The sequence below is a fragment of the Dermochelys coriacea genome, chromosome 24 (assembly GCF_009764565.3).
Source record: "Dermochelys coriacea isolate rDerCor1 chromosome 24, rDerCor1.pri.v4, whole genome shotgun sequence".
Classification (NCBI taxonomy): Eukaryota; Metazoa; Chordata; order Testudines; family Dermochelyidae; genus Dermochelys; species Dermochelys coriacea.
In genome coordinates this window covers 14,547,560-14,572,995 of record NC_050091.1, presented here as the reverse complement: position 1 = coordinate 14,572,995, position 25,436 = coordinate 14,547,560, and the positions used below count along the sequence as shown (strand labels likewise).

General features: G+C 59.0%; 2 protein-coding genes across 4 annotated transcripts; both read left to right on the top strand.

Moving 5' to 3' along the window:
* Nucleotides 1–402: 402 nt before the first annotated feature.
* LOC122457366 lies at nt 403–3,249 on the top strand. Of its 2 annotated transcripts, none has more exons than XM_043501968.1 (5): nt 403–543; nt 664–713; nt 1,349–1,499; nt 1,612–1,744; nt 2,769–3,249. In XM_043501968.1, the coding sequence occupies exons 1-5, from the start codon at nt 474–476 to the stop codon at nt 3,232–3,234; spliced, it is 870 nt and encodes a 289-aa protein (XP_043357903.1). In that variant the 5' UTR covers nt 403–473; the 3' UTR covers nt 3,235–3,249. The 2 variants fall into 2 exon arrangements, with proteins under 2 accessions (XP_043357903.1, XP_043357902.1); XM_043501967.1 differs by having other exon boundaries at nt 664–761.
* Nucleotides 3,250–14,490: 11,241 nt separating this feature from the next.
* SAP25 (Sin3A associated protein 25) lies at nt 14,491–23,681 on the top strand. Of its 2 annotated transcripts, none has more exons than XM_043501965.1 (7): nt 14,491–14,735; nt 19,452–19,571; nt 19,732–19,883; nt 20,788–20,930; nt 21,349–21,499; nt 21,653–21,753; nt 22,283–23,681. In XM_043501965.1, exons 1-7 carry the CDS (start codon nt 14,647–14,649, stop codon nt 22,595–22,597), a joined length of 1,071 nt encoding a protein of 356 aa, XP_043357900.1. In that variant the 5' UTR covers nt 14,491–14,646; the 3' UTR covers nt 22,598–23,681. The 2 variants fall into 2 exon arrangements, with proteins under 2 accessions (XP_043357900.1, XP_043357901.1); XM_043501966.1 differs by lacking the exon at nt 14,491–14,735 and adding an exon at nt 15,839–16,033.
* Nucleotides 23,682–25,436: the final 1,755 nt, after the last annotated feature.

Below are 25,436 nucleotides of genomic sequence, written 5' to 3'. Positions count from 1 at the left end.
GGGGGGCAGGCTGGTCTGGCAGGGGCTCCGGGTCGGGAGTGAGGGGCACTGGCGGGGGTGGGGGTGGGGGGGGCAGGCTGGGCTGGGCTGGCAGGGGTGCGGGTCGGGAGGGAGGGGCACTGGCGGGGGTGGGGCGGCAGGGCTGGGCTGGCAGGGGCTGCGGGTCGGGAGGGAGGGGCACTGGCGTGGGTGGGGATGGGGTGGGGGGGCAGGCTGGGCTGGCAGGGGTGCGGGTCGGGAGGGAGGGGCACTGGCGGGGGTGGGGGGGGGCAGGCTGGGCTGGCAGGGGTGCGGGTTGGGAGGGAGGGGCACTGGCGGGGGTGGGGGGGAGGCTGGGCTGGCAGAGGTGCGGGTTGGGAGGGAGGGGCACCGGCGGAGCTGGGGGGCTGGGCACGGCAGGGAGGGGGAAAGCGAAAGGGAAAGCGGGGGGGGGGAATAGCCCAGCCCAGGACAGAGGATCCCGGTAGCCTGCGATGGCGTCGGGGCCGTGGCGGGCGCTGGCCGAGCAGTTCCAGGTGATCTGCAGCCCCGGGGGGCCCCCAGGTGAGACCCCGGCCCCTCCCCTGGCCCCTCCCCCCGTGGGGTCACCCCTGGGGAAGGGCGGGAGCAGCGGAGCTCCGGGGGGGTCGGCCCCATCTCACCCCTCCCCCTCTCTCCCTGCAGGTGCGGGGCCCCCCGGGGCGCTGCCAGGCCGGGTGTCCTGCGGGCACTGGGTGAGCGCGGCCGGGCTGCGGGGATGGGTGCGGGCGCTGCTGGACCAGGTAACCCCCCCCCTTCCGCCGGCTATGGGCAGGTGGGCGCCGGGCGGGGCCTCCAGGGTGGAGGAGGAACTTCAGAGAAGATTTTGGGGCTAGTTGAGGGAGTGATGGGGCGTTGCTGGGGGGTGCCAGGAGAAGGGGTGAGGATTTAGGGAGGTGGGGTCAATTGGGGTGATGGGGAAGGGGGTGGAGGTTCAGAGGGAGGGTTAGTTGGGGTGATGGGGAAGAGGAGGGTTTAGGGAGTGCCAGGGGGATTGGATGTGGAGTGCCAGGGGACGGGGAGGGTGTTTTAGGGGGGATGGGTCAGTTGGGGTAATGGGGAAGGGGAGGGTTTAGGGGGTGCCAGGGGGATTGGATGCGGAGTGACAGGGGAAAGGGAGAGGTGTTCCATGGGGGGGGGGTTAGTTGGGGAAGGGAAGGGGTTAGGGGATGCCAGGAGGATTGGATGAGGAGTGACAGGGGAAGGGGAGGGGAGATCAGAGGATCCAAGGGGGAAGGCAGTTGGGGTGGGATGGGGTTGGGGTAGGTTGGTGGCCGGGGGCCGCATGGGAGAGCTGGGGGCTGATCTAGGTCCCCCCATTCCCATCCAGGGTGTCACCTCATTCCGCTGCCCATACTGCCCGGACATCCCTTGGCTCTGGCAAGAGCTGTGCAAACTCAGCCTCTTCTCGGACGAGGACCAGGCCACGCTGGAGGCCCAAATCCTGGCACAGGAGGGTGCCAGGGGCAGCTCACCGCCAGGTGAGTCCGGCGGGAGGTGAGTGGGACTTGAGCCCCTCTCTCCCGGATCTGGCTCAGGCTGGGATCTGGGCGGGGGTCTCAGTAGTTAATGCGTCCTCATTCTGCCCTGCAGTGTCCACACTGCCAGCACCTCGTTCAGCGCTTGGACCCCGGGACCCTGTGCACCCCCTGCCTGCCCTGCTCCCAGCGGGCCGGGGGGCTGTACTGCTTCTGCTGGGGCTGCCGCACGGCATGGAGGGACCCCTCATCCCACTCACGATGCTTCCTACAGGCCGCGCTGCATGATGCCCCCAAGATCCAGGCCCCAAGATTGTCCATCCACGGCTGCCCCTCGCTGCGGGCCTGTCCTGGTTGCAACGCCCTCCTCAGTCACACCACACAAGGCTACCCCATGGTGGTCTGCCCTGAATGCAGGTGTTATTTCTGCTACCGCTGCCTGCGTCTGTCCAGGGTACACCAGCCTCCCTGCCCCATTGCTGACCCACAGCTGGTCTGCGGGGGTGGGGTGGAGATGCGGTAATCCCAGCTTCCAGGGGCGGCCTTGTAGTGCCCGGTGTCACGGGCTGGAGCTTTGGAGAGGGGGGATCTGAGACAAGGGGGGGCTGCTTTGACTCCCCTCCCAGGGCTGTCAAGGCTCCAGGCATCAGGGGGCGGGGGCTTCCCCTCCTTCCATCAGTGCAGCGCCTGGCACAGTGAGGTCCCCGCATGGCTGGGGCATTTAGGTGCCACCACAATGTAATGGAATTGTGTAAGGTAATTGTGCGTCTGAATGAGTGACTCAAATCGGCAATGAATGGGCAGGGGGAGAATGAGGGGCCTTGAATCTCCTCTAATATTACTATTAAAGGAAGGAAATTCCAAAGCTAAAATCTTTGATGTGATTGGATGGTGGTTAAAATATCAGCCATTGAAATGTATGACAGAGAGAGAGATGTGGGTATATGGGGATGGATAGACGGGTATGGGGATGGATAGACAGATACTAAATTAAAACAAAAACTAAGGAAATTCCCAGCCCATACCCTTCTGACAGTGGCTGCAATTGTTAAGTCCCTGGGAGCCACAGCAGTGGGATATGGAGAGCTCAGGGCAATAGACTGTCGTACCCCAGTGGCCAACACCTCCTACATCTCCCCCTCCCCTCTCCCCCCAGTGCCCACGCTGCCAGCACCTCGGCCAGGTCCTGGACCCTGCGCACCCCCTGCCTGCCCTGTTCCCAATGGGCCAGGGGGGCTGTACGGCTGCTGCCAGACTGACTGGACAACCCCCCACCACAGAGCGAATCCTGCTCCGACCCCCAGTGCCCCCTACAGGTCATGCTGTACAACACCCCCAAGATCCAGGCCCCGGGATCGTCTGTCCATGGGTGCCCCCTGCCTATCCTGAGTGCCACACCAGGCTAGGCTGCCCCCTGGAGGCGTGCCTGGAGTACTGCATGACATTCTGCGACTGCGGCCTGAAGACGGCCATGGCACATTATCTGCAGCACGGCGACCTCGTGCATGGTGGATACGGATCCCACCTCTGCCCCGTCAGCCCGAGGAAGAACCTTTGCGGGGAAAGCAGGGCCTGCTCGGGACAGGCACGAGGAATGCAGCTTCTCCTGGGACTTGCTCCGAGTTGGGCTGAGCATCGCAGCCGAAGGGCTGGGCCCCCATCTCAGGGTTTCACAATAGTTACCAGAGCCTCCCCTCGGCCTCTCCTGGCTCTTCAGGGCCAGGCTGGGTCAAAATAAAGAACCATGAATGGTGTGTCTGAGCCATGGATTTAGAGGGGCATCCCACCAGTTAACCCCACTGATAACCAAGTGGCAGGGTACAGCCCGAGACTGCTGAGCCCCCTTTACAGAGGGAAACCAGTTAAAACATTTTAAACTAAAGGAATCAAGACAAGCAGTGCAAATTTATTAATTGGTTCACCACTTCATCAGTGGCTATTCACCAGCCTTTGATACCTGAGCAGATTCACCAAACACTTCAGGCAAACTCAGTGGTAAAGACAAACAGTAAAACAAGTTTATTGATTACTGGAGCAGATCGCAGACTCACTGCCGCAGCGCCTCCTGCTGACCATCCGGGAATTAGCTCAGTTCCAGCGCTCAGAGTGCCTCTTGCTGGCCAATATCTCTCCTGCCTCTTGGACCCCAGTGCCCCTTTTCCTTGGGGTTCTGCCCAATGCAGTACCCCCACACTCTGGCTCTCTCCTCCCAGGGGAACCCCCAACCCTCAAGCCCACCTTGCCTCAGTGGCTACTGCCAGTCACCATCTAGTCCCCTTTCCCTGGGGCAGACCTCAGTCTGTAATAGCCACTCATCACTGGCAAGGGGGTAGGACCAGCTGCCTCTGCCTATCCCCAGGCTGCACCTCTGCAGCCCCAGTACCTCCTTAGGCCTTAAGAAGGCCTCAGCCTGGAGAGGTACCAGGCTGGAGCTCCCCAGTGCGTCTTGCCCTTCCCCAGCTCTGCTCTGCTCTGCTCTGCTCTGCTCTGCTCTGCTCTGCTCTGCTCTGCTCTGCTCTGCTCACCCTGTGCTCCTAGGCAGCTAGGTCCTTCCCACTCCCAGGCTGGAATGAGACTGACCCAGTTCTTACCTTCACCCTTCTTATACTGGCCCAGCCAGGCCCTGATTGGCTGCCTAGGGGCAGCCCTCATGATTGGCTCCCCGGGGCAGCCCTTTCCCAGGGCTGTTTTAACCCCTTCCAAACCAGAGTGCAGTGACCGCCCCACTACAACTACAAAAGATAGATTTTAAGTGATTATAAGTGGTAGGCAAAAAGAGTGATTTCCAAAATAAAATAAAATGTAAGCATGCAGTCCAAACTCTCAACCCAATTAGACTGGGCAACAACTAGATTAAGCAGTTTTTCTCACCACACTGGATATTGCAGTCCTTAATATACAGGTTTGTCCCTTAAACCTGGGCCAGTCTTCTTTGTTGGAGTCTTCAGTCTTCTGATCGTTCTTGTTGATTGCAGTGTAGGTGGGGGCAGGAGAAAGGCCTAGCATGGGGCCCCTTGGTTCTGTTTTATACCCTCAGTCCCATGTGCTTTGGGAACATGAGTCCAGGCATGTCTGGGGGGCATTGCTGAGTCCCCAGCAAGGTTGAGCAATTCCTCTGGTGTGGCCTCACGCAGGTGAGTCATTGCATTGTAGCTCCCTTGCTGGACAATGGCTGTTGATGGTTATTTTGACACCCCACCTGGGCGTTGGTTACTTTCCCGGCTGTTGTCTCTGGGGAGCTAATATCTGGCTGACTCCCCAGTTTACAGCATGCTTTAGGGACCACCATACAACACAATTCTCATAACTTCATATGCACTAAAGATATGAATATTTAGATGGAACAGTGGGTTTCAGCAGTTCCTAATCTTTTCCCTGATACCTCACATGGCCTGCTTTATATGCAATATCATAGTTACGTACAAGTGAGGAATATGGGGGTTACAGGGCCGCTCCCCCAAGGTACAGAATGTCACAGGATGTTTGTAAAAAAGTGAGACAAATAGAGGGAAAACAATCTCACTTTTTACCGTTCCCCCTTTTTCCAGTAGAAAAAAAGGGGAGGGGGTTAAAAAGTAAAAGAAAGTATGTGAACCTCCCCCCACACTGTGCACACACTCGCTTTTTCTTTTTTTCTTTCTTTCACTGGAACAATGTCAGTGGTTGTTTTTTCTTCCCTAGATTCCAAGGCCAGAAGGGACAATTGTGATCATCTAGCCTGACCCCCATATGACACTGGCCAGAGAGTTGCCCGGAGTTAATTCATCCTGTTTGAACTAGAGCAGATCTTGTAGAAAAATGTCCAGTCTGGATTTAAAAATTGCCAGTGATGGGGAATCCACCATGGCCTTTGGTAAATTGTTCCAATGGTTCATTACTCTCTCTGCTAAAAATTTCCACCTTATTTCCGGTCTGAATTTGTCTAGCTTCAACTTCCAGCCATTGGATCGTGTTTGGCCTTTCTCTACTAGACTGCAGAACCCATCATCAAATAGTTAAGGAGGACTTGTGGCACCTTAGAGACTAACAAATTTATTTGAGCATAAGGTTCCGTGAGCTACAGCTCACTTCATCGGATGCATTCAGTGGAAAATACAGTGGGGAGATTTCTATACATAGAGAACATGAAACAATGGGTGTTACCATACACACGGTAACGAGAGTGATCACTTAAGGTGAGCTATTACCAGCAGGAGAGCGGGGGTGGGGTGGGGGGGGAACCTTTTGTAGCAATAATCAAGGCAGGCCATTTCCAGCAGTTGACAAGATCTTCTGAGGAACAGTGGGGGGTGGCGGTGGGGGAATAAACACTTTTTATGGGGAAATAGTTTTACTTTGTGTAATGACCCATCCACTCCCAGTCTTTATTTAAGCCTAAGTTATTTGTATCCAGTTTGCAAATTAATTCCAATTCAGCAGTCATCAAATAGTTGTTCTCCAGGCAGGTACTTACCCTTCACCATCCTTTTCTTAAGCTAAATAGATTAATGCATTGGCCAGAAGAGGGCCCTAGTTCCTTGCACTTTAAGAGAATGTTAAAAAATCAGAGGGTCATTTCAGAAAGTAGCATTTTCAAAACTTCCCCCACACACCTGGCACTAACACTGAAAAGGGAAAGTGTCTATTTTGCTCACTTTTAAACGCATTTCTACGTCACCTTCACACACCCAGCCTTTACTAGTGGAAAAAAAGGGAGAGAAAACAGGCAGAAAGTGGCATTTCCCCATTTTGAAATTGTGAACAATTTTGAAAATACAGAACAAAAAATAGTTTCCCCCCCCAATATTTAGTTTAGAAATTGTATTTTTAAAAAATACAAATGCTTTCATCACAAAGGAAATGAGTGTGCAAAACCACGCCGTTTTCAATTAAACCTCCTTTTGCAACCAAAACAATTTGGTGAAGAAATGTCGACCAGCTCTCGGTTGCAGGGTTGGTTCCTGAGGGGAAGGGGAGAGGAATCTCCTGGGAGGGGAAAGGAAACCCCGAGCCGTGGAAATGAGGTGAGTCCAATTTATACTGAGACCTGGCTGAAAATTGTCAAATGTTTTTTCCCATTAAAAATAGTTGGTTTGAAAAACAAAATGCCACGCTGACAAATCTGTTTTTCAAAATGTTCTGGGTTTCATCTGACACAAACAATTTTTGTTTTTTATTTTCCAGTTTTTTCTTTTTCGACCCCTTTTCCGGCGGTTTCCTCTTTTCAGCAGCAAAAGGGAGGCCAGGGGGAGGGGGGCTGAGAGGGAAAAACAAGGGAAAATTAAGGTTTGAATTAAAAAATGAATACCGCGATTTTAAAACTGAAAAGTTGGTGGTTTTCGAAAACTTTTATAAAACGTCCGATTCTGTAATTGCCCCCAGGCCCCTTTTCCCCCCAGCTCCTCCTCAGGGGATGAGCGGTTTGCTCTCAGGTCTAGCACGGGACTTGCTGTTTCTGTGAGACCCCAGGACATCTAAGGGTCCATCTACACAGTTCGCAGCAGCGCGGTGCCCCAGTTGACAGACTCAGGCTCCCGGGGCTTTTGCTGGGGCACTAGGCAAAGCCATGTAGGCATTTGGGCTCTGGGGCCTGGGGAGGGACGTGCAGTTCGGGGCCTGAGCTGCAGTGTGGACACAGCTACTGTTAGCACCGCAGCTGCCGCTGGCTGTGTAGACAGACCCTAAAGGGCTCTTGGGCCCTAGCACCTGGCAGCCTTCCCGGGAGGGGGTGACAGATACACAGGACAGAACTCCCTAGTGGGACTGGAAGGAAGGAGCAACGTGGCCACCAGGAGGTGCTGTTGCAGCCCACGCTCCGCGCTGGGCTGCCTTTCCCCCAGGGCTGCAGGCGGAGCTGGAGCCAGGCTGCGGCGCTCGCAAGGCAGAAAGCAAAGTGCCCAGAAGCAGCCCCGCTCGGGGCCCCCGTGCTGCAGCCAGCCCAGCCCGGAAGCAGCAGCAGCCCGCGCCGGGAGCTGTGCAGCGTGCACCAGGGGACAATCCTACAATCCTAGGACTGGAAGGGATCTCGAGAGGTCGTCTCGTCCAGTCCCCTGCAGTGGTGGATTCCCGCACAGCCAATGGGGCCCATGCCCAGGGTCCCCGGCCAATTTGGGGGTCCAACGGGAGCAGCCAAAATGCTGGCCCCGCCCCTGGCCCCGCCTCTTCCCCGTGAGGCCCCGCCTCCAGCCCAGCTGGATTAGCCGCTTGCCAGTGCCCCACACTGAGCTGACCAAAGCCTCCCCCCCCCCACGCTGTGCCAGACCAAGGGGGCTTCCTGCCCTGTGTGGAGCAGAGCTGGACTGAGCCCCATGTGCACCACATAGGGCTGGACCAAGCCCCTCTCCCTTCACCTCCTCCCCAGCCCCCATGTGCAGCTCTCCTGAGCTCCTCTCCCTTCCCCTCCTCCCCTGGTGCCTCCTCCCCCCATGCAGAGCTGGCCCTGTCCCCTCCCCCATGCAGGGCTGGACCCCGAGCCACTCGCCAAAGCCCACTCCTCCCCTGCTTGAGGCTGGCCCTAGCCCCACCGCTCACCCACCCCCCCAGCTCCCTTTTTGGGGAAAGTGGGCATTTGTCCTGTTTCCTCTTGTCACTGAGCTGTGGGGCCAAAATGGGACATATGGTCACCCTAGGTCAGGGGTCCCCAAACATTTTCGATCACACCCCCTTATCTGGTCTGCACCCCCCCCCCCGGGAGCTAGGTCCAGGAGCGGGGCTGGGACCCAGAGTCAGCGGCTGAGAGGGGTGTGTGTCTGGGAGCAGAGTTGGGGTGGGGGCCGAAGCAGAGCTGGGGGCAGTTCAGGGCTGGGCCCTGCTGTGCCTCCCCCCCCCAAATGTTCCTCCGTGCCCTCCTCGGAGGCCGGACTCCACAGTTTGGGGACCACAGCCCAAGCTGTGGTAAGAGCTGCCCAGGGAGGCCAGACAGTAGTGAAGAACCCCAGACCCTGCGCCTGCCTTGGGCGGGGAGCCAGGGTGCCCGAGAGCAGCCTGCAGCCTGTGCTCTGCCCCCCAGGGCAGGTGGAGGGTCCAGGGTTCCCCACAGTGGCCTGGGCTCCTTGGGCAGCTCTTACCATGGCCAAGCTTCTGGCCAGGCCAGGGGGCGAAGCCTTGGGGGGAAGTGGAGGAGCGGGGGGGGGCCATGGCATGGGCAATGTGGGGGGCCCAAATGTTTTCTGTGCCCAGGGCCCCAATATATATTAATCTACCTCTAATCCCCTGCACTCGTGGCAGGACTAAGTATTATCTAGACCATCCCTGACAGGTGTTTGTCCAGCCTGCTCTTAAAATTCTCCAGTGGTGGAGATTCCACAGCCTCCCTAGGCAATTTATTCCAGCGCTTAACCACCCTGACAGTTAAGAAGTTTTTCCTAATGTCTAACCTAACCCACCCTTGATGCAATTTAAGCCCATTGCTTCTTCTCCTGTCCTCAGAGGTTAAAGAGAACAATATTTCACCCTCCTCCTTGTAACAACCTTTTATGTACTTGAAAACTGTTCCCATGGCCCCTCTCAGTCTTCTCTTCTCCAGACTAAACAAACCCAGTTTTTTCAATCTTCCCTCATAGGTCCTGTTTTCTAGACCTTTAATCATTTGTGTTGCTCTTCTCTGGACTCTCTCCAATTTGTTCACATCTTTGCTGAAATGTGGCACCCACAACTGGACACAATACTCCCGTTGAGGCCTAACTAGCACAGAGTAGAGCAGAATTACTTCTCGTGTCTTGCCGACAACACTCCTGCTAATGCAGCCCAGAATGATGTTTGCTTTTCTTTGCAATAGTGTGACACTGTTGACTCATATTTAGCTTGTGAGCCACTGTGGCCCTTTCTGCAGTACTCCTTCCTAGGCAGTCATTTCCCATTTGTGTGCGTGCAACTGATTGTTCCTTCCTAAGTGGAGTACTTTGCATTTGTCCTTATTGAATTTCATCCTATTTATCTCAGACCATTTCTCCAGTTTGTCCAGATCATTTTGAATTTTAATCCTATCCTCCAAAGCACTTTCAATCCCTCCCAGCTTGGTATTGTCCACAAACTTTATAAGTGTACTCTTTATGCCATTATCTAAATCACTGATGAAGATATTGAACAGAACCGGACCCAGGACTGATCCCTGCAGGACCTCGCTCGTTATGCCCTTCCAGCTTGTCTGTGAACTACTGATAACTACTCTTTGGGGACGGTTTTCCAACAAGTTATGCACCTACCTTATAGTAGCTCCATCTAGATTGTATTTCCCTAGTTTGTTTACAGGAAGGTAATGCAAGAGAGTATCAAAAGCCTTACTGAAGTCAAGATACACCACACCTATTGCTTCCCCCCATTCACAAGGCTTGTTAACCTGTCAAAGAAAGCTAATCAGGTTGGTTTCACATGATTTGTTCTTGACAAATCCATGCTGACTGTTACTTATCCCCTTATTATCTTCTAGATGTTTGCAAATTGATTGCTTAATTATTTGCTCCATTATCTTTCTGAGTACAGAAATTAAGCTGACTGGTCTGTAATTCCTTGGGTTGTCCTTATTTCCCATTTTTACAGATTGGCACAATATTTGCCCTTTTCCAGGCCTCTGGAATCTCTCCCATCTTCCATGACTTTTCAAAGTTAATCGCTAATGGCTCAGATATCTCCTCAGTCAGCTCCTTGAGTAGTCTAGGATGTATTTCTTCAGGCCCTGGTGACTTGAAAATATCTAACTTGTCTAAGTCATTTTTAATTGGTTCTTTCCCTGTTTTAGCCTCTGATCCTACCTGTCTGCTCTGGTCTCAGTCCCCCAGCTCTGCCTCTCACTGGGGAACAGGAGGAGTCAGGAGGGGCCACTCAGGGCCCTGCGCCCCAGGGGTCACAGAGCTGCTGAGCTCCCAGCCAGTGAGCCAGAGGCTGGCCTCCCATTCAGCAGCCCGGGTCCCTGCACCCGCTGGGCGAAGGGATGGTGTCTGTGTGACGTGGGCATCTTAGAGCAATGGACTGGGCTGGGCCCCAGCCGCTCACACAAAGCTGGGCCCAGCACAGACTCCAGCCAGCCCCATGCCCCTGTGCCGTGGAGGGGACAGACCCCGGGCACCACCAGCCCCATGCACCAAGTGAGAATGCTCGTCACCGAGGGCTACACGGTTGGCACCTGAGTCCCAAACCAGCTCCTCCCAACCCCCGCTCTGCAGCAGCCTCTCCACGTATGTTCCCCAATTCCCTCAGCACCTAGGTTTCCTAGGGTTGCCAACCATCCAGGTTTGTCCTGGAGTCTCCAGGGATTAAAGATTAATTTTTAATTAAAGATAATGTCATGTGATGAAACTGCCAGGAATATGTCCAACCTAAATTGGCAACCCTAGTTTCCACTGACAAAGTCCAGCAGGCCCCCAGACTGCTGCAGTGAGCCCAGGCTGTCCTGACACCCGGTGCCCGCCCCGAGCCAGGTGTTTCCCGGTGGGTCCCATCCGTAGGATGCTTAGAGGCTGCCTAACAGAGCAGGCCTTGCACCCAACCCAGCAGCTGGACATGTCCCCTTCCAGTTTTTAGCCCAACCATTTCAGCAATCACAGGATCTGGGGGATGCAGGTTTAGATCCTCCCCTTGCCTGCTTTGGAGCCAGGTCTCCCAGCTGGGAGGGAAATGGGCTGGGGACGTTCGGAGCCAGGATCCCCAAGTCACTGCTGTTGAAACCGGTCCCTGTTGTACAGCTGAGCAGACATTCCTTGGGCCACGGAAAGCTGGAGGCTGGCTCTAGCGCCCAGGTACCAGCGGTCACATCCCTGCACCAATGAATAGTTAATGCAGTAGGAAGAGATCCTGAGACATAAGGCCTTGTATGAGGCCCGAACTAAAGCAGTGAGCAAGCTTTGCTGATACAAAGTAAAATTAGCAAAAGTCAGGCTGTGAGCAAACGTCAGGCTCTGCCTGCCTGCAAGTCCACAGAACCTGGCAAGAACAGGGCTGATCTTGCAGAAACACACATTCCTCACGCAAACACAGCCCAGAAGGGTGGTACCAGAGCATCCTGATATCAAGGATGGTACAAAAAACATTCCCCACAGAGAACAGGAACACACTGACCCCGCCTAAAAAATAAGGTCAGGATGACAGTGTGAATAGAGATGTTTTAATCAAACCAATATGTACAAGGAGATGGGTGATAACTAGCCACGTCAGGGGGCAGTGACTAACTATGTCAGACATAACTTGTTTGGATCAGGGTATAAAGAGGTATCTCTGAGACAGTGTCTTGGTCCAGCCGAGGGAGGAATGGAAAGTCTCGCCGTTCACTGAGTTCACGGACAGACATGTCTTAGAGAGTCTCATAGAGTCGTAGAGTCTGCCAGGTGCTACTGCTTCGTCATGCTTCATCGACAATAAACCTGGTGTGGTGCCTTCGTACCTTAACGGATCTTGTGGTCATTGGGCCATTCGCTCGAGGTCTGCTCTGCCGGCTGCCTGCGCAGAGCTGGGGCAGCACACGGAGAGAACACATATGCAGCCGAATGTCTGACAACAGTTAATAGTTTAGCCAAAATGGAACAGCTGCCACAGGAGAGCTCCCTGCCCCTGCAACCCAACAGCCTGAGGGGGCTGTCATGAGAGGGGTGTACTCACTGCCTGGCGCTGCGTCAGCGGAGGAGAAGTGAAATGGGGTCTTCCAGGCCCCCAGTGCATGCAGTAATCATGGGGGGGGGCTCAGTTTGAAAGGGCCCTGTTGCACTGCCCAGGTTTAGCTGCTGATCTCCTGGGGAGGGGTCGTGGCTGGGAATCCCCCAAGGAGATCGGACCCTATCTTCCCTTGAGAAGCAGGGCTTAGGACTCCCCTTCTTCTCAGCATTTCCTATTGGCCAGCTTAGATGGCTCCTGCTCAGCCCGCTGGCCATTGCAGATCCCATTTCCAGGCACCTCTCTCTGCCCAGGCACTGGGGAGGGAGCCTGGGAACCAGGCCCAGGGCTGGGGAGTACACTGGGCAGCAGGGTGCCTGAAAGGGTGCACGTGCCCCTTGTGCTAAGTCCGGGCTCTGACTCACTTTGGGGCCAGCCCCCCTTCTGCCCACACACCAATTGCTTTGAGTCAGGCCAGCCAGCACTCAGGGCCCGGGCTCTGCTAGGGGTGGGTCAGAGCCCAACTCCCACCGTGATTCACCCGCAAGTCCTGTTGTTTTGCCACCCCAAGGCAGAAGGTCTGTGCCATGCAATGTGGACGTGTTAACACGGTGGTGAGACCCCGGTCCAGCGATTGTAAGTCCAGGTTTCCAATGCAGTGTGGACACTCGAGCATGGACTTGGAAACACCCAGGGCACAAGGTGTGTGCCACAGCCCCAGGTCTGCAATGCAGGGCAGACGTACTCAAAACAAGGCCTTGCAATGCTGAGCCTCTGGCCCCTTTGTGGATCTTGCCCTCAGCTCCAAAAACCAAACCTGCTGGCCCCTGAGCAGGGTTGCCAACCCTCACGGTTTCGCCGGGAGTCTCCTGAAATCTGGGCTTAAACTCCTGGAGGCTACTGAAGCCAAACTGGGAGATTTTAAACTGCTAAAAGTCCGGTGGCACAGTGGGGCTAAGGCAGACTCCCTGTCTGCCCTGGCCCCGTGCTGCTCCTGGAAGCGGCCGGCACATCCCTGCAGAAGCTAGGTGGGGGAGGAGCAGGGGGTCTCTGCGCGCTGCCCCCACCCCAAGCGCTGATTCCACAGCTCCCATTGGCCAGGAACCGCTGCCAATGGGAATTGCGGGGGTGGCGCTGTGGGCAGGGCAGCACAAGGAGACACCTGCCCCCCCCCACCCCTAGGGGCCGCAGGGATGTGCCGGCAGATTCCAGGAGCCGCAAGGAGTCAGGGCAGGGAGGGAGCCTGCCTCAGCCCCTCTGTGCTGCTGACTGGGAGCTGCCCGAGGTGGACTGGACACATTTTGTGTGTCTGTGCCATGCACCGAGCATGTCTGGTCTCTGCACTGTGTTTCTGTGCCAGCACAGAGCCAAGAAAGTGGATTTAAAAACAAAAATCCACTAGCCGGAACCCTTCCCAATCCCCCTGGCTGCCTGGGTTTGATTTCTGAAAACAGCTGGGCAGACACAGTGCAGAGACCAGACAGGCTCGGGTCACAGTGCGGACACACGGTGCAGAGACTAGACAAGATCGGTGCATGGCGCGGACACATGGTGCAGAAACCAGACACACTCGGGTCACAGCGCAGACAAGCGGTGCAGAAACCAGACACGCTCGGGGCAGGGAGCAGACACACAACGCAGAGACCAGACATGCTCGGGGCAAGGCGTGGACACACGGTGCAGAGACCGGACACGCTCAGTGCAGGGCACGGACACATAATGCAGAGACAAGACACGCCAGGGTCACAGCGCGGACACGCGGTGCAGAGACCAGTCACGCTCAGGGCAGGGCTCGGACACGGTGCAGAGACCAGACACGCTCAGGGCAGGGCTCGGACACTTGGTGCAGAGACCGGACACACTTGATGCAGGGCACAGACACACAATGCAGAGACCGGACACACTCGGGGCATGGCGCGGACACATGGTGAGGGACCAGACACACTCGGGGCAGGACGCAGACACACGGTGCAGAGACCAGACACGCTCGGGTCACAGAGCGGACACACGGTGCAGAGACCAGTCATGCTCGGGTCAGGGTGCGGACACGCGTTGCAGAGACCGGACACGCTCAGGGCAGGGCTCGGACACGTGGTGCAGAGACTGGACACATTTGGTGCAGAGCACGGACACACAATGCAGAGACCAGACACGCTCGGTGCAGGGCACGGACACACAATGCAGAGACCAGACACGCTCGGGGCAAGGCGCGGACACACGGTGCAGAGACCAGACACGCTCGGCGCAGGGCACGGACACACAATGCAGAGACCAGACACGCTTGGGGCAAGGTGCGGACACACGGTGCAGAAACCAGACACGCTTGGGGCAGGCCGTGGACACACCAGCGCTGTGGCAGAGGGGGCCGGGGCTCAGCTCTCTCCAGGGATCAAGGGGGCAGCTCAACCCCTCAGTGGAGTTTTTTCATGCTGATTCCTCCCCGAAGTTCCTCGTTGAGTTTGGCCGAGGTCTCATTCCTTGGGAGCGGACGACCCCTCCCCCCATCTCCCAGCCCCTGTGCTGCAAGGGGGGCTGCGCCCCCCCCCGGCCCAATCTGGGGTCGGGCCTCTGCACTTCCAGCCTCCTTTCCATGCCGGCCTCCAGCTGGGACACAGCCCAGCCCCCCTGCACCCACCGCGCAGCCCCTCCCAGCTCACCTGGGGGTGGAGCAACAAAGAGGTGGGTACATGTGGGAGATCGGATGAGTAGGGGCATGGAGGGGACGTGGAGGGTCAGAGCAGTGCAAGGCTGGAGGAGATGTGGGGGGTCAGCCGCGGGGGGCTGGGGCGGACATGGGGTCAGAACAGTGGGGGGGCTGGAGGGGACGTGAGGGGTCAGAGCAGAGGGGGGCTCAGAGCAGTGAGTGTCTGGTGGAGATTTGGGGGGTTCAGAGCAGTGTGAGGCAGAAGGGAGGCTCAGAGCAGTGGGGGGCTGGAGGAGATTTGTGGGGGGTCAGAGCAGTGGTGGTCTGGAGGAGATTTGAGGGGACTGTGGGGGGCCCATGTTCTGCAGGGCCCAGTCCAGTAGGTGAAGCTCTGCCCAGGGCTGGTCTCCAAATTGGCTGTTTCCTGGACCCCAGCTGACAGTGACCCCAGAACAGAGCCCAGGGGGCTGGGCCCCTCCCCCACAGTGACACTTCTCGGGGGGAAGGCGAGTGATGCTGTCTGGGCCCTGACCCCTCTCATGACCCCCCCCCCCCGCTATCCCCCCAGCTGCTCCTCCAGGCCAAGGGGGGCTCTGGGGTTCCCCTTCCCCAGTGCTCCCCCTCCAGGGGAAAGAGCCTAGAACTCCCCTGCCCCCCCCAGGCTCCCCCAGCTGAGGAGAGGGGGCTTCCTGCCCCACAGCTGCTCCATAGGGAAGGGGAACTCAGTGCAGCACAGGAGTGTGGGGTGCAAAGGAGTGGGGGTCAGAGTTGGGCTGGGGGGGATGCTGGGGAGTTTTGGGGTTTCAGCTCTGACCCCCCAAACCCCCCACACCACACCTGCCCCCTTCAAAACATGTCCCTGCTCCCCCCATGCCAGCCTCTGCCCTGCTCCTGCATCCTCTGCCCAGCCCCTCAGCCTGTGGGCCCCTAGCAGCCCCCCCTTGTCTGTGGGGCGCAGAGCTGGGGGGCAGCGGGCTGGGCGGGGCAGGCGGAGCAGCCCAGCTGAGGGGATGGTTCGGCGGGGGAGGAATCCTGGGCCAGTCTGGTCTGTGCCTCGGGGGTCCCTGACAAGGGGCCAGAGGCTGGGGGGGGGGGGCAGAGCTGGACTGGGGGCCGTGCGGGGACAAGGACAGTTAACAGCCCCACAAGGCTGAGAAGGTGATGGTAGGCTTCCCGGTGCTGTGAGAGCAACTGGACCCAAACCTGGGTGCCAGAAAATATGATCCCCCAACACAGCCAGGGCTCATGGATCTCAGCAGAGCCCAAGTGGGGACAGGACTTGTACCGGCACCGGGAGTTCTGCTGGGCCAGCAAGCCGGGGCTGGACCCACAGGTACCTCTGCCACGTAGTTGGGTCTGTGTGTGTGTGTGGGGGGAATCTGTGTGTTGGTGGGTAGGAGGTTGGCATGGGCGGGGGTCGGGGGGGTTGGCATGAATGGGGGTCTGTGTGTGGTGGGGGTTGACACGGGCGGGGGGGTCCGTGTGGTGGTGGGTAGGAGGTTGGCATGGACGGGGTCTGTGTGTGTGGGGAGGGGTTGACGCGGGCGGTGGGCTCACAGCCGGACACGCAGCGCTGTGTTGACAGCCTGTGGAAATGCAGATCTGGCCATGACTCTGCCCCAGCACGGCAAGAACACCCGGACTAGCACCGCGCCGCTCATCAGCTACAGGCAGCAGGGGCTGCGGGTCGGGAGTGAAGGGCACCGGCAAAGCTGAGGGGTGGTGAACCCAGGGCTGGGCTAGCAGGGGCTGTGGGTCAGGAGTGAGGGGCACCAGCAGAGCTGGGAGGTGGTGAACCCAGGGCTGGGGATCAGGAGTGAGGGGCACCAGCAGAGCTGGAGGTGGGGGGAAACTAGGGCTGGGCTAGCAGGGACTGCGGGTCAGGAGTGAGGGGCACCAGCAGAGCTGGGGGGTGGTGAACCCAGGGCTGGGCTAGCAGGGGCTGGGGGTCAGGAGCGAGGGGCACCGGCAGAGCTGGGGGTGTCTGTGGATTGGGGGTGCCCCACTGGGGACAGGGGCAGGGCTGAGACTTTGTGGCCCAAGTTGGGAAGCTCCACGACCTATCAGCCAGGTGAATGAAGTGGCCCCGATCCTGCTGCCAGAGGGCCCCACCCAAGGCCCTTGGAGCTCAGGGCAAGGAGCCACCCAGTGGTGCTAACCAGGCGTCAGGTGGACTGTGATCGATGCCCCATGGGGCTGGTCAGCAGAAGGGGCAGGGCTCTGCAATTGTTCAGAGAGTTCACAGCCCCTCGGCTCCCCCCAAGGCTCTGTCCATGGCCGAGAGCCCAGGGGGCCAGCCCCAGAGCAGAGGGCTCCCACTGGCTGCAGGCTCCCTGCCAGCTGGGCTGGGGACTAGCCCAGGGGGCTGCAGGATCCACAGGTGAGGGGGGCAGGTGCAGGGGGGCTGCAGGGCCTGTCTGTTTGCCAAGGGGGGAGGCTAGGATCCTGTGCAACATCTCAGGCTTGAGTGTGGGTCACTGTGTGGGTCTGGGCCCAAGCAGAGCCCTGGGCTGTGCGCTGGCATTGGGGCGTTTGTGGGGCCACCGCATCCAGACACGCACACAGCCCTGGCAGCCATCATCACGCGCCCCCTGCCAGCCTCCACACAGCACAGGGTGGGGGACACGCCCATCACCACAGTCTGCACTGGGACCGAGGGGCCGGGACATGGGTGGCGCTGAGCCAGCCCCACATCTGGGTCAGTCTGCCTGGCTGTGCTGGGGCAGGGGGGTCCCTGAGGATGGGAACCGGCTGGGGATCTGAGTGTGTGTGTATGAAGGGTGTGTGTGTGTGCGAAGGGCGGGTGCTGGGGAGATGGGGGTGTGCTAAGCAGGGTGCTATAGGGGTGGGGGTGTCTCTATCTCTGCCAAGGGAGGGGGTGTATCCCCCTGTACCAGGGTGTCTCGCAGGGTTTGTGACCGTGCTCCTCGTCAAAAGCCACCCCCCCATCCCCAGATGCATCCAAATCCTGGCCCCCTCCCACAGCCCTTCCACACACACACACCCCCCGCCCCCCGCCCTGCAACAATCCCTGGAAGCTGGAGCCAGCTGGGCCCGTCAGACAGGCCCTGGGCTCCCAGCACCCCTGGATCCTCCCTGCCCCCCACCCCGGGGTTGTGTTTCTGGCAGGCCTGGCCTGGGACCCAGCACTCAAGGGGCCTAGTCCTGGCTCCGCCACTGAGGCCTGTGTGACCTGGGGCAAATCCTGCATCTCACGGGGCCTCGGTTCCCACCCGGGCAACGTGGGAATAAATAACCCTGACGGAGTCGGAGTGTGAGTGCCTAGGGCAGCGGCTGCCTGATCTCAGCCGGGGTCCAGGCAGCACCCGGCACCTGGGGACCCTGATCTCAGCCGGGGTCCAGGCAGCACCCGGCACCTGGGACCCTGATCTCGGCCGGGGTCCAGGCAGCACCCGGCACCTGGGGACCCTGATCTCGGCCGGGGTCCAGGCAGCACCCGGCACCTGGGGACCCTGATCTCGGCCGGGGTCCAGGCAGCACCCGGCACCTGGGGACCCTGATCTCGGCCGGGGTCCAGGCAGCACCCGGCACCTGGGGACCCTGATCTCGGCCGGGGTCCAGGCAGCACCCGGCACCTGGGGACCCTGATCTCGGCCGGGGTCCAGGCAGCACCCGGCACCTGGGGACCCTGATCTCGGCCGGGGTCCAGGCAGCACCCGGATCCTGGGGACCCTGATCTCGGCCGGGGTCCAGGCAGCACCTGGGGACCCTGATCTCGGCCGGGGTCCAGGCAGCACCCGGCACCTGGGGACCCTGATCTCGGCCAGGGTCTGGGTAGAGCCTGCTGGGCTCAGAAGCAAGGGCGGCTGACTGGAGCAGTGGGGGCTGTGGGTCAGGAGTGAGGGGCACCGGCAGAGCTGGGGGTGTCTCTAGATTGGGGGAGCCCCACTGGGGACGGAAGTGGGGCTTAGACTTTGTGGCCCAAGTTGGGAAGCTTTCTTCAGTCTGTTGGATGAAGTGCTCCCCTCCTCCCCGCAGGCTGCCAGAGGGCCCCACCCAAGGCCCTTTGAGCCCAGGGGAAGGAGCTGCCCAATGGTGCTAACCAGGCGCCAACTGGGCTGGGATCGACACCCCATGGGGCTGGAAGGTGGGAGGGGCTGGGCCCCACCATTGTCCGGAGGATTTATGGCCCCTCGGTTCTCTCTGTCTGCACCCAGCCCCAGTGCAGCTCTCACAGGCTGCGGGCTCTGCCCCAGCTCGGCCAGGTCCCAGCCCAGGGGCCAGCAGGACCCACAGGTGAGGGGCTGCAGGTGCTGGCTGTTTGCAAAGGGGGCGGGGGCTGGAATCCTGTGAAGCTTCCTGGCCTGTTTGTGGATCGCTGCAGATCCAGCCCCAGAGCCTCAGGGGTTTTCAGATTGGGGGCTGGGGAGTGTGAGCTGGACGGGAAAGAAATCAGCACCCCACAGGCTGAGAGCTGAGCTGGCCCTTTAGACACCAGGCCAATCCAGGCCTGGGCTGCGGTGGGCTGTGGGTCGGGATTGGGGGGGCACCATTGGAGCAGTGGGTGGGGGGAGCCCAGGGCTGGGCTAGCAGGGGGCTGCGGGTCGGGAGTGAGGGGCACCGGCTGAGCCGTGTGGAGAGCCCAGGGCTGCATTCCCTGGCTCTGCCCCACGCCATCCCTGCTACTGGGGCTTGTTCAGCAGTTCCCCCCTTGCAGAGCAGGGCTGGGCAGAGCGAGGCCTCTGGAGGCACCGCCAGGACTCAGGGGTGTGGGGGGTCTCATCCCTCAGGGGCAGGATGCTGTTTGAGGAGCTTGACCCCCGGCATGGCCTGTGGGATGAGGACGGCGAGAGCGGCGAGTCGGGGGAGGAAGAAGCCTTGGGGTCAGACTGGGCAGAGGACAGGGGCTGGTGAGAACTGGGCCTGGAGGAGACAGGGGGGTGGGGGCTGTTGAGAGCTGGGTTTGGAGGAGATGGGGGATGGGGGGGACTGGGGGGCAGTAGGCTGGGGGTTGCGGGGGGTGGGACCGATGGTCCATGAAGCTGAGCAGGTCTCTTCTCCCACCCACAGGCTGCAGAAGGAGCCCAGGGTGGCTCACGGCCTCCCCCATCCGTGTAACAAGTCTACGAGGCCTCGGCCATGTCGCCCGCAGCTCTTCTCCCCATGCAGGCCCTGGCCCCACAACCCTGCTCCAGGCCAGGGCTCCCTCTCCGGCTGGGCAGGTAAGTTGGCAGCAGAGGGCGTCGGGGTTGATAGATACCAGGCATGTGCGGCTTGTCTCACCCAGTCCATGTCCATGCTGTGGGGAGCGGGGCGTGGGCTCGGTAGGGGTCACGGTGCTGCAGGGAGTGGGGTGGGGGGCTTGGTAGGGGTCACAGTGCTGCGGGGAGTGGGGTGGGGGGCTCGGTAGGGGTCACGGTGCTGTGGGGAGCAGGGTGGGGGCTCAGTAGGGGTCACGGTGCCGCAGGTAGTGGGGTGGGGGGCTCGGTAGGGGTCACGGTGCCGCGGGGGTGGGGTGGGGGGCTCAGTAGGGGTCATGGCTCTGTGGAGAGCGAGGGCTCCAAAGGGGTCACAAGTGCTGCGGGGAGTGGGGTAGGGGGCTCGGTAGGGGTCACGGTGCTGTGGGGAGCGGAGCGAGGGCTCGGTAGGGGTCAAGGTGCTGTGGGGAGTGGGGTGGGGGGCTCGGTAGGGGTCACGGTGCCGCAGGGAGCGGAGCGAGGGCTCGGTAGGGGTCAAGGTGCTGCGGGGAGTGGGGTGGGGGGCTCGGTAGGGGTCACGGTGCTGTGGGGAGCGAGGGCTCCATAGGGGTCACGGTGCTGCGGGGAGCGGAGCGAGGACTCGGTAGGGGGCGCTCTCCCCTTGCGGTCAGTGCTGGCCCCAGGGCAGCACTCGAGGGAGCTATGCAGTGGGGTGGGGGGCTCTCCCCGCAGACCCATCATTGACTCCAGCTCTCCAGGGCGAGGAGAGAGAACCCTGTGTAAACGGTTGCCGGCCTCCACCCCAGAGGCAGCTGCATTGCAGCGCTGGGCTGGAACTGCCAGGCCAGGGAAGTGATCTGTACCGATGGGTATTTATCAGGTTCCTGAGCCACCACCGGCGCTCACGGGGAATCCCCCCTGTTTCAAGGGCACCTTTCTGGAGCTGAGCTGAACCATGAGCCACCAGGCACCGATCTCAGGGCTCACCCGGCTGGGCTGGCACGACTGGCACCAAACCCGACAGCGTCTGCGAACCCAGCTGCCTATGAGAGCTCCTGGGAGCCTGGGCCGGTAACTGGGGAGATCTGTGAATAAGGGAGAGTCAGAAACAGGGCTCTGCAGCTCATGGGCCCAGCTGGGGGCTGTGGGTCAGGAGTGAGGGGCACCGGCAGAGCTGGGGTGTGGGGAGCCCAGGACTGGGACAGCAGGGGGCTCTGGGTCGGAGTGAGGGGCGCTGGTAAAGCTGGGAGGGGAGGGGAGCCCAGGCCTGGGGTAGCAGAGTCTGTGGGTCAGGAGTGAGGGGCACCAGCAGAGCTGGGTGTGGGTAGCCCAGGGCTGCGACAGGGGGCTGCAGGTTGGGAGTGAGGGGCACCAGCAGAGCTGGGGCGGGAGCCCAGGTTTGGGACAGCAGGGGCTGCGGGTCGGGAGTGAGGGGCACCGGCAGAGCTGGGGGCTTCTTGTCCTGATCTCTCTGCTCTCCCGTCTGCAGGGTCACTCGCTCTCCACCCGGACGCTCTCCCATCCCTCCTTCTACCCCTACTATGCGGCTTTGTCTCGCTCCGCACCAGGGACTCATCCAGTGCCCCATGGGGACCGGCCCCAGGGCTCTGGCCTGCAGGGGGGCCCAGCCATTGGATCAGGTAGGAGGCCAAGTGGGGTATGCAGGGGGAAGGGAATCTCCCTCTCTGTGGCTGTTTCAGCCCTGGGCGCTGTGGGGAAGGGCAGGGGTCTGCGCGGGAGGGGGAGACACCCTCCCCCTGCCCACGATCTCACCTTCCCCTTCTCTGCTCCAGGTCTCCTGCTTCCCATTAGTTCCAGTGAATTCTTCTACACGGATCCCCTGATGCCCCCAGGGCACCGGGTCTACAACTACCTCTCCCACCCCTCCCAGCAGGTACGGTGCCCTCAGGGGGAGGCAGGGCACAGCGGGTGGGTCCTCTCTCCCCAGCGTTGGCCAAAATGGTGGCTTGGTTGTCTTAAGACCCCATAATATCATGTGGCAGGCAGTTCTGCAGGTTAGTCCTAAATATTATCCTGCCCCAGGGGTTACACAGGGTTAAATCCCAATAACAGCAGGTGGCTGGGACTTCCCCTGCTGCATTGAGTTCCACAGGTTAGCATCACACAGCAGGCACTTCTGCAGCTTAACCACAATAGTAGACTGCTCAAGTGGTTCCCATGGGTTAAATTCCTTTACTAATGATGTGGCAGGGAGTTCCACAGGTTAACCCTTCTAATAGCTTCCGCTAGAGTGTTCTGTGGTTGAGCCCTCAGTCACATTATGTGGCGTGCAGCTCCACTGGCTAATCTTCAGGGGTGTCGGCAGTTAACCTTCCCCACAATATCATGTGGCAGGGAGTTCTGCACATAACTTTCCCCCCCTCAGCCAAGTAAATAACCTCCCTCTTGTCTGTTCCCTCCAGGTCTGTCAGAGTCTCCGTCTCAGCACCCCAGACCCCATCATGTCGGTCCGTGAGGCCTCTCCTCCTCCCTGCTTCCTGCCCCCCAGTGGCATGAAGTGGCTCTCGCAGGCAGAGTACAACGCGGTCAGTGCCCTGCTGGAGCTGCCGTATGAGGAGCCGGCCTGCAACCCTGGGGAGGGCTCGCCCAGAACCCAGCTCCTCCTGTCAGCCGTGGAACCGGAGTATGGCCGAGTGGTCACCCAAGAGGCCGCTAATGCCCTGCTCAGCCTGCATAGCTCCCCAGACACACTGGGGGAGCTCCTGGGGGGGCCCTGAATCCCCAGCACTTCCCCATGGCCTTGGGTCTGTCATGCTAGGGGCCTTCTTCCCCCACGGGGCTGCAGGGGAACCAGCACTTTAATTCTCGTGCCCCCTTTCCCCAGTGATGGTCAGTTCCAAAAGTCAGGGCTGCCGGTAACATGGCGGGGAGTCCCAAAGGCCATCCCTCCCCCCTAACGACTTTCCTCAGAGTTTTTTACGTAAGTTAAACCTGAGCCACATCATGTAGCAGGGAGTTCCACTGGCTAAGTCCTAGTTGCCTCCTCATTGAGTTTTCCATAGGCTAAAATGCAGCCTAATATCCTATGGCAGGGAGTTCAGCAGGTTATCCTGGCTATTTGCTTGCCCAATGGTCTGACCAAGGTTTACAGCCCAGTCAAACATCATGTAGCAGGGAACTCCCAAGACCATGTGGCTGGAAGTCTCTCAGACCATCAGCCTGCCTTTGGGAGTTTTCCATTAATCCCAGTCATATATCCTTTGGCAGGGAGTCCCACAGTTTACCCCTTGATTGCCTGTCTCAGGAATTAAATCCCTGATATAATATCTTTGGGTACTTCAGTTTAACTCTGCTACTATCCTAAAGCAGGGAGTCCTGCTGGTTCACCATACCATGGGTTAAACCTCTGCAACATCCTGTGGCAGAGAGTTCCACAGGTAAACCCAGCTGTCAACCTGGCAAAGGGCTTTTTCAACAGGCCCATGCTGTTGTTACCCTGCAGCAGGTAGTTCTACAGGTTGACACACCCGCTGGGTGTCATTTGGCCATGTGTGAGAGAGCCAGGTTTGACAATGTGAAAGGACAATTTTGTGCCTCTTTGCTGTGGAACAGTGTTGTCAAGTGTGGACTTATTTGTAACTTTTTCTGTTCAGTTTCTTTCATGTTAATAAATGAGAGTCCCAGGGGGACCTAAAACCCAATGTGCTATGTCTTTAAATCCATTTCAGATCCAGCCCCAGGGCGGGGAACTGGCTGGCTTGTGAGGCTCAGGGGATCTAGCCCAGTTAGCAGCCTCCCCTCCCTGCTGCTCTGAAGTGTCACAATCCTCAGTGCTGGGGGTGGGGGGAATTCAACATTTTCTTCCTGACCCCTGTGGTGGGTCCTGGAGCATGAGGGTGAATCCCCCTCCCCAGCTACAAGGACTCGGGGACAGGGCTCCACCTCCCAAGGCTCTTTATTGCAGTTGGTCCAGAAGGGGGGGGTCTCATCCAGCCAGCACCTAGCTCGGGGTCCTGGCTGGCTCGGGTCCTTGTCAACACTGGGCAGGTCGCCGCCTCTCCTGGCACTCTAGCCTCCTCCCCATCTTCTCCATCACGGCGTCCAGAAGGTGCAGCACATCAGCCAGTGCAGCATTGCTGGAGCCCGTGGGCCTGTATTCATCTGCCTTGGGTGTGACCTGGGGCTGAGGATGAGACAAAAATGGGGAGGGGGGGGAAAGGGGGCTATGGATCAGCCCCTGCAGGCTCCCAGTCCCTGGGATTGAACCTCTATATGGAGGGCAGATGGACAGCTTAACCCCAAAAGCAAACAGGCTGAACCCTGTCCAATCCCAGCACTATCATGTGATGGGTAGTCCCACAGGTTAACCCCAATAATAAATGACTAGCAGGGAGTTTGTATTATCAGTGTGGTACCCCTGTCACACCATTCCCCCTCCCCATGGGCACTAAACTCCCCCACTTCTCAACAGGCCAAGGGCATGTACTCCAGGCTCGCAACAAGGAATTCCCTGTGTTAATTCCTTTTATAAGCCAGTAGCAGGGTGTCCCCAAATATATCCCAAAGCCAGGACCTCCATTTAGCCATACTAATAGCCCAGTGGCAGGGAGTTTTGTAAGTTAACCAGCCCACTAACCCTCTGCCAGGTAGTCCCACAGGTTAACCCTACTAATTACCAAGTGGTAGGCAGCTGTGTAGGAGAAACCCTCTAATGCCAGGGAGTCCCACAGGTTAACCATCTAATAATCCAGTGGCAGGGAGTCCCACAGGTTAACCCCACTAATGACCAAGTTTAAGGCCCAGCAGGTCTCCAGGCACCTCCATGCTGCCACCCAATAGCAGCTGTAACCAGGTCGTGCTCCACGGCCCATGACCCGTTACAAACACAGACCACGGGAAGTCCCGCTTCAAGGGGTCTGACAGGCTGCAGCCTTGTGGCTCCTGATTGGCTCCCCGTCCTATATACACCCAAAAGGGGGTTCCAGAAAGGGTGCAGGGAACGGTGTGGGTCTGCTGTAGCCACTACAATCATCCCTGCTCCTGAACTGGCTTTGACCTCGTATCCTGACCTGGACCCTAAAACCTGACTCGAACTCTGACCCTGGATATCGACCCCGGTCTGGAACCTGCCTACAACTCTGTTGCTATTCCCAGCCTCAAGTTGGACCCTGCTGCCCTTGTCAGGATGCTGCCACCAAGTGGCAGGAAGTCCGGCAGGAGAACCCCTACAGGAGGCCAGTGACAGGAAACCCCACAGGTTAACCTCGTACTGTCAGTCCATTGGCAGGGTGTATTGTAGGTTAATCCTACTAATAATCCAATGGCAGGGAGTCCCACTGAGAACACCTCCACTAACAATCCAGTGGCAGGGAGTCCCACAGGATAAACTCCACTAACAATCCAGTGGCTGGGAGTCCCATGGGCTCACCCAGTTAAACTCAGTCCCTGACTTACTTTCTCTGGAGAGCGGCCCCACCGGGGGAGCAGGATTGTGATGGTCAGTGCACCCAGTACCAGGGTGAGGACCAGGGGCCAACAGGCCAGGCCAGGCCAGCCCAGGGCCCCTGCTGCTATCCCCAGGGCTGGCTGGGATTGCAGAGGGGTCTCCCCTGGGGC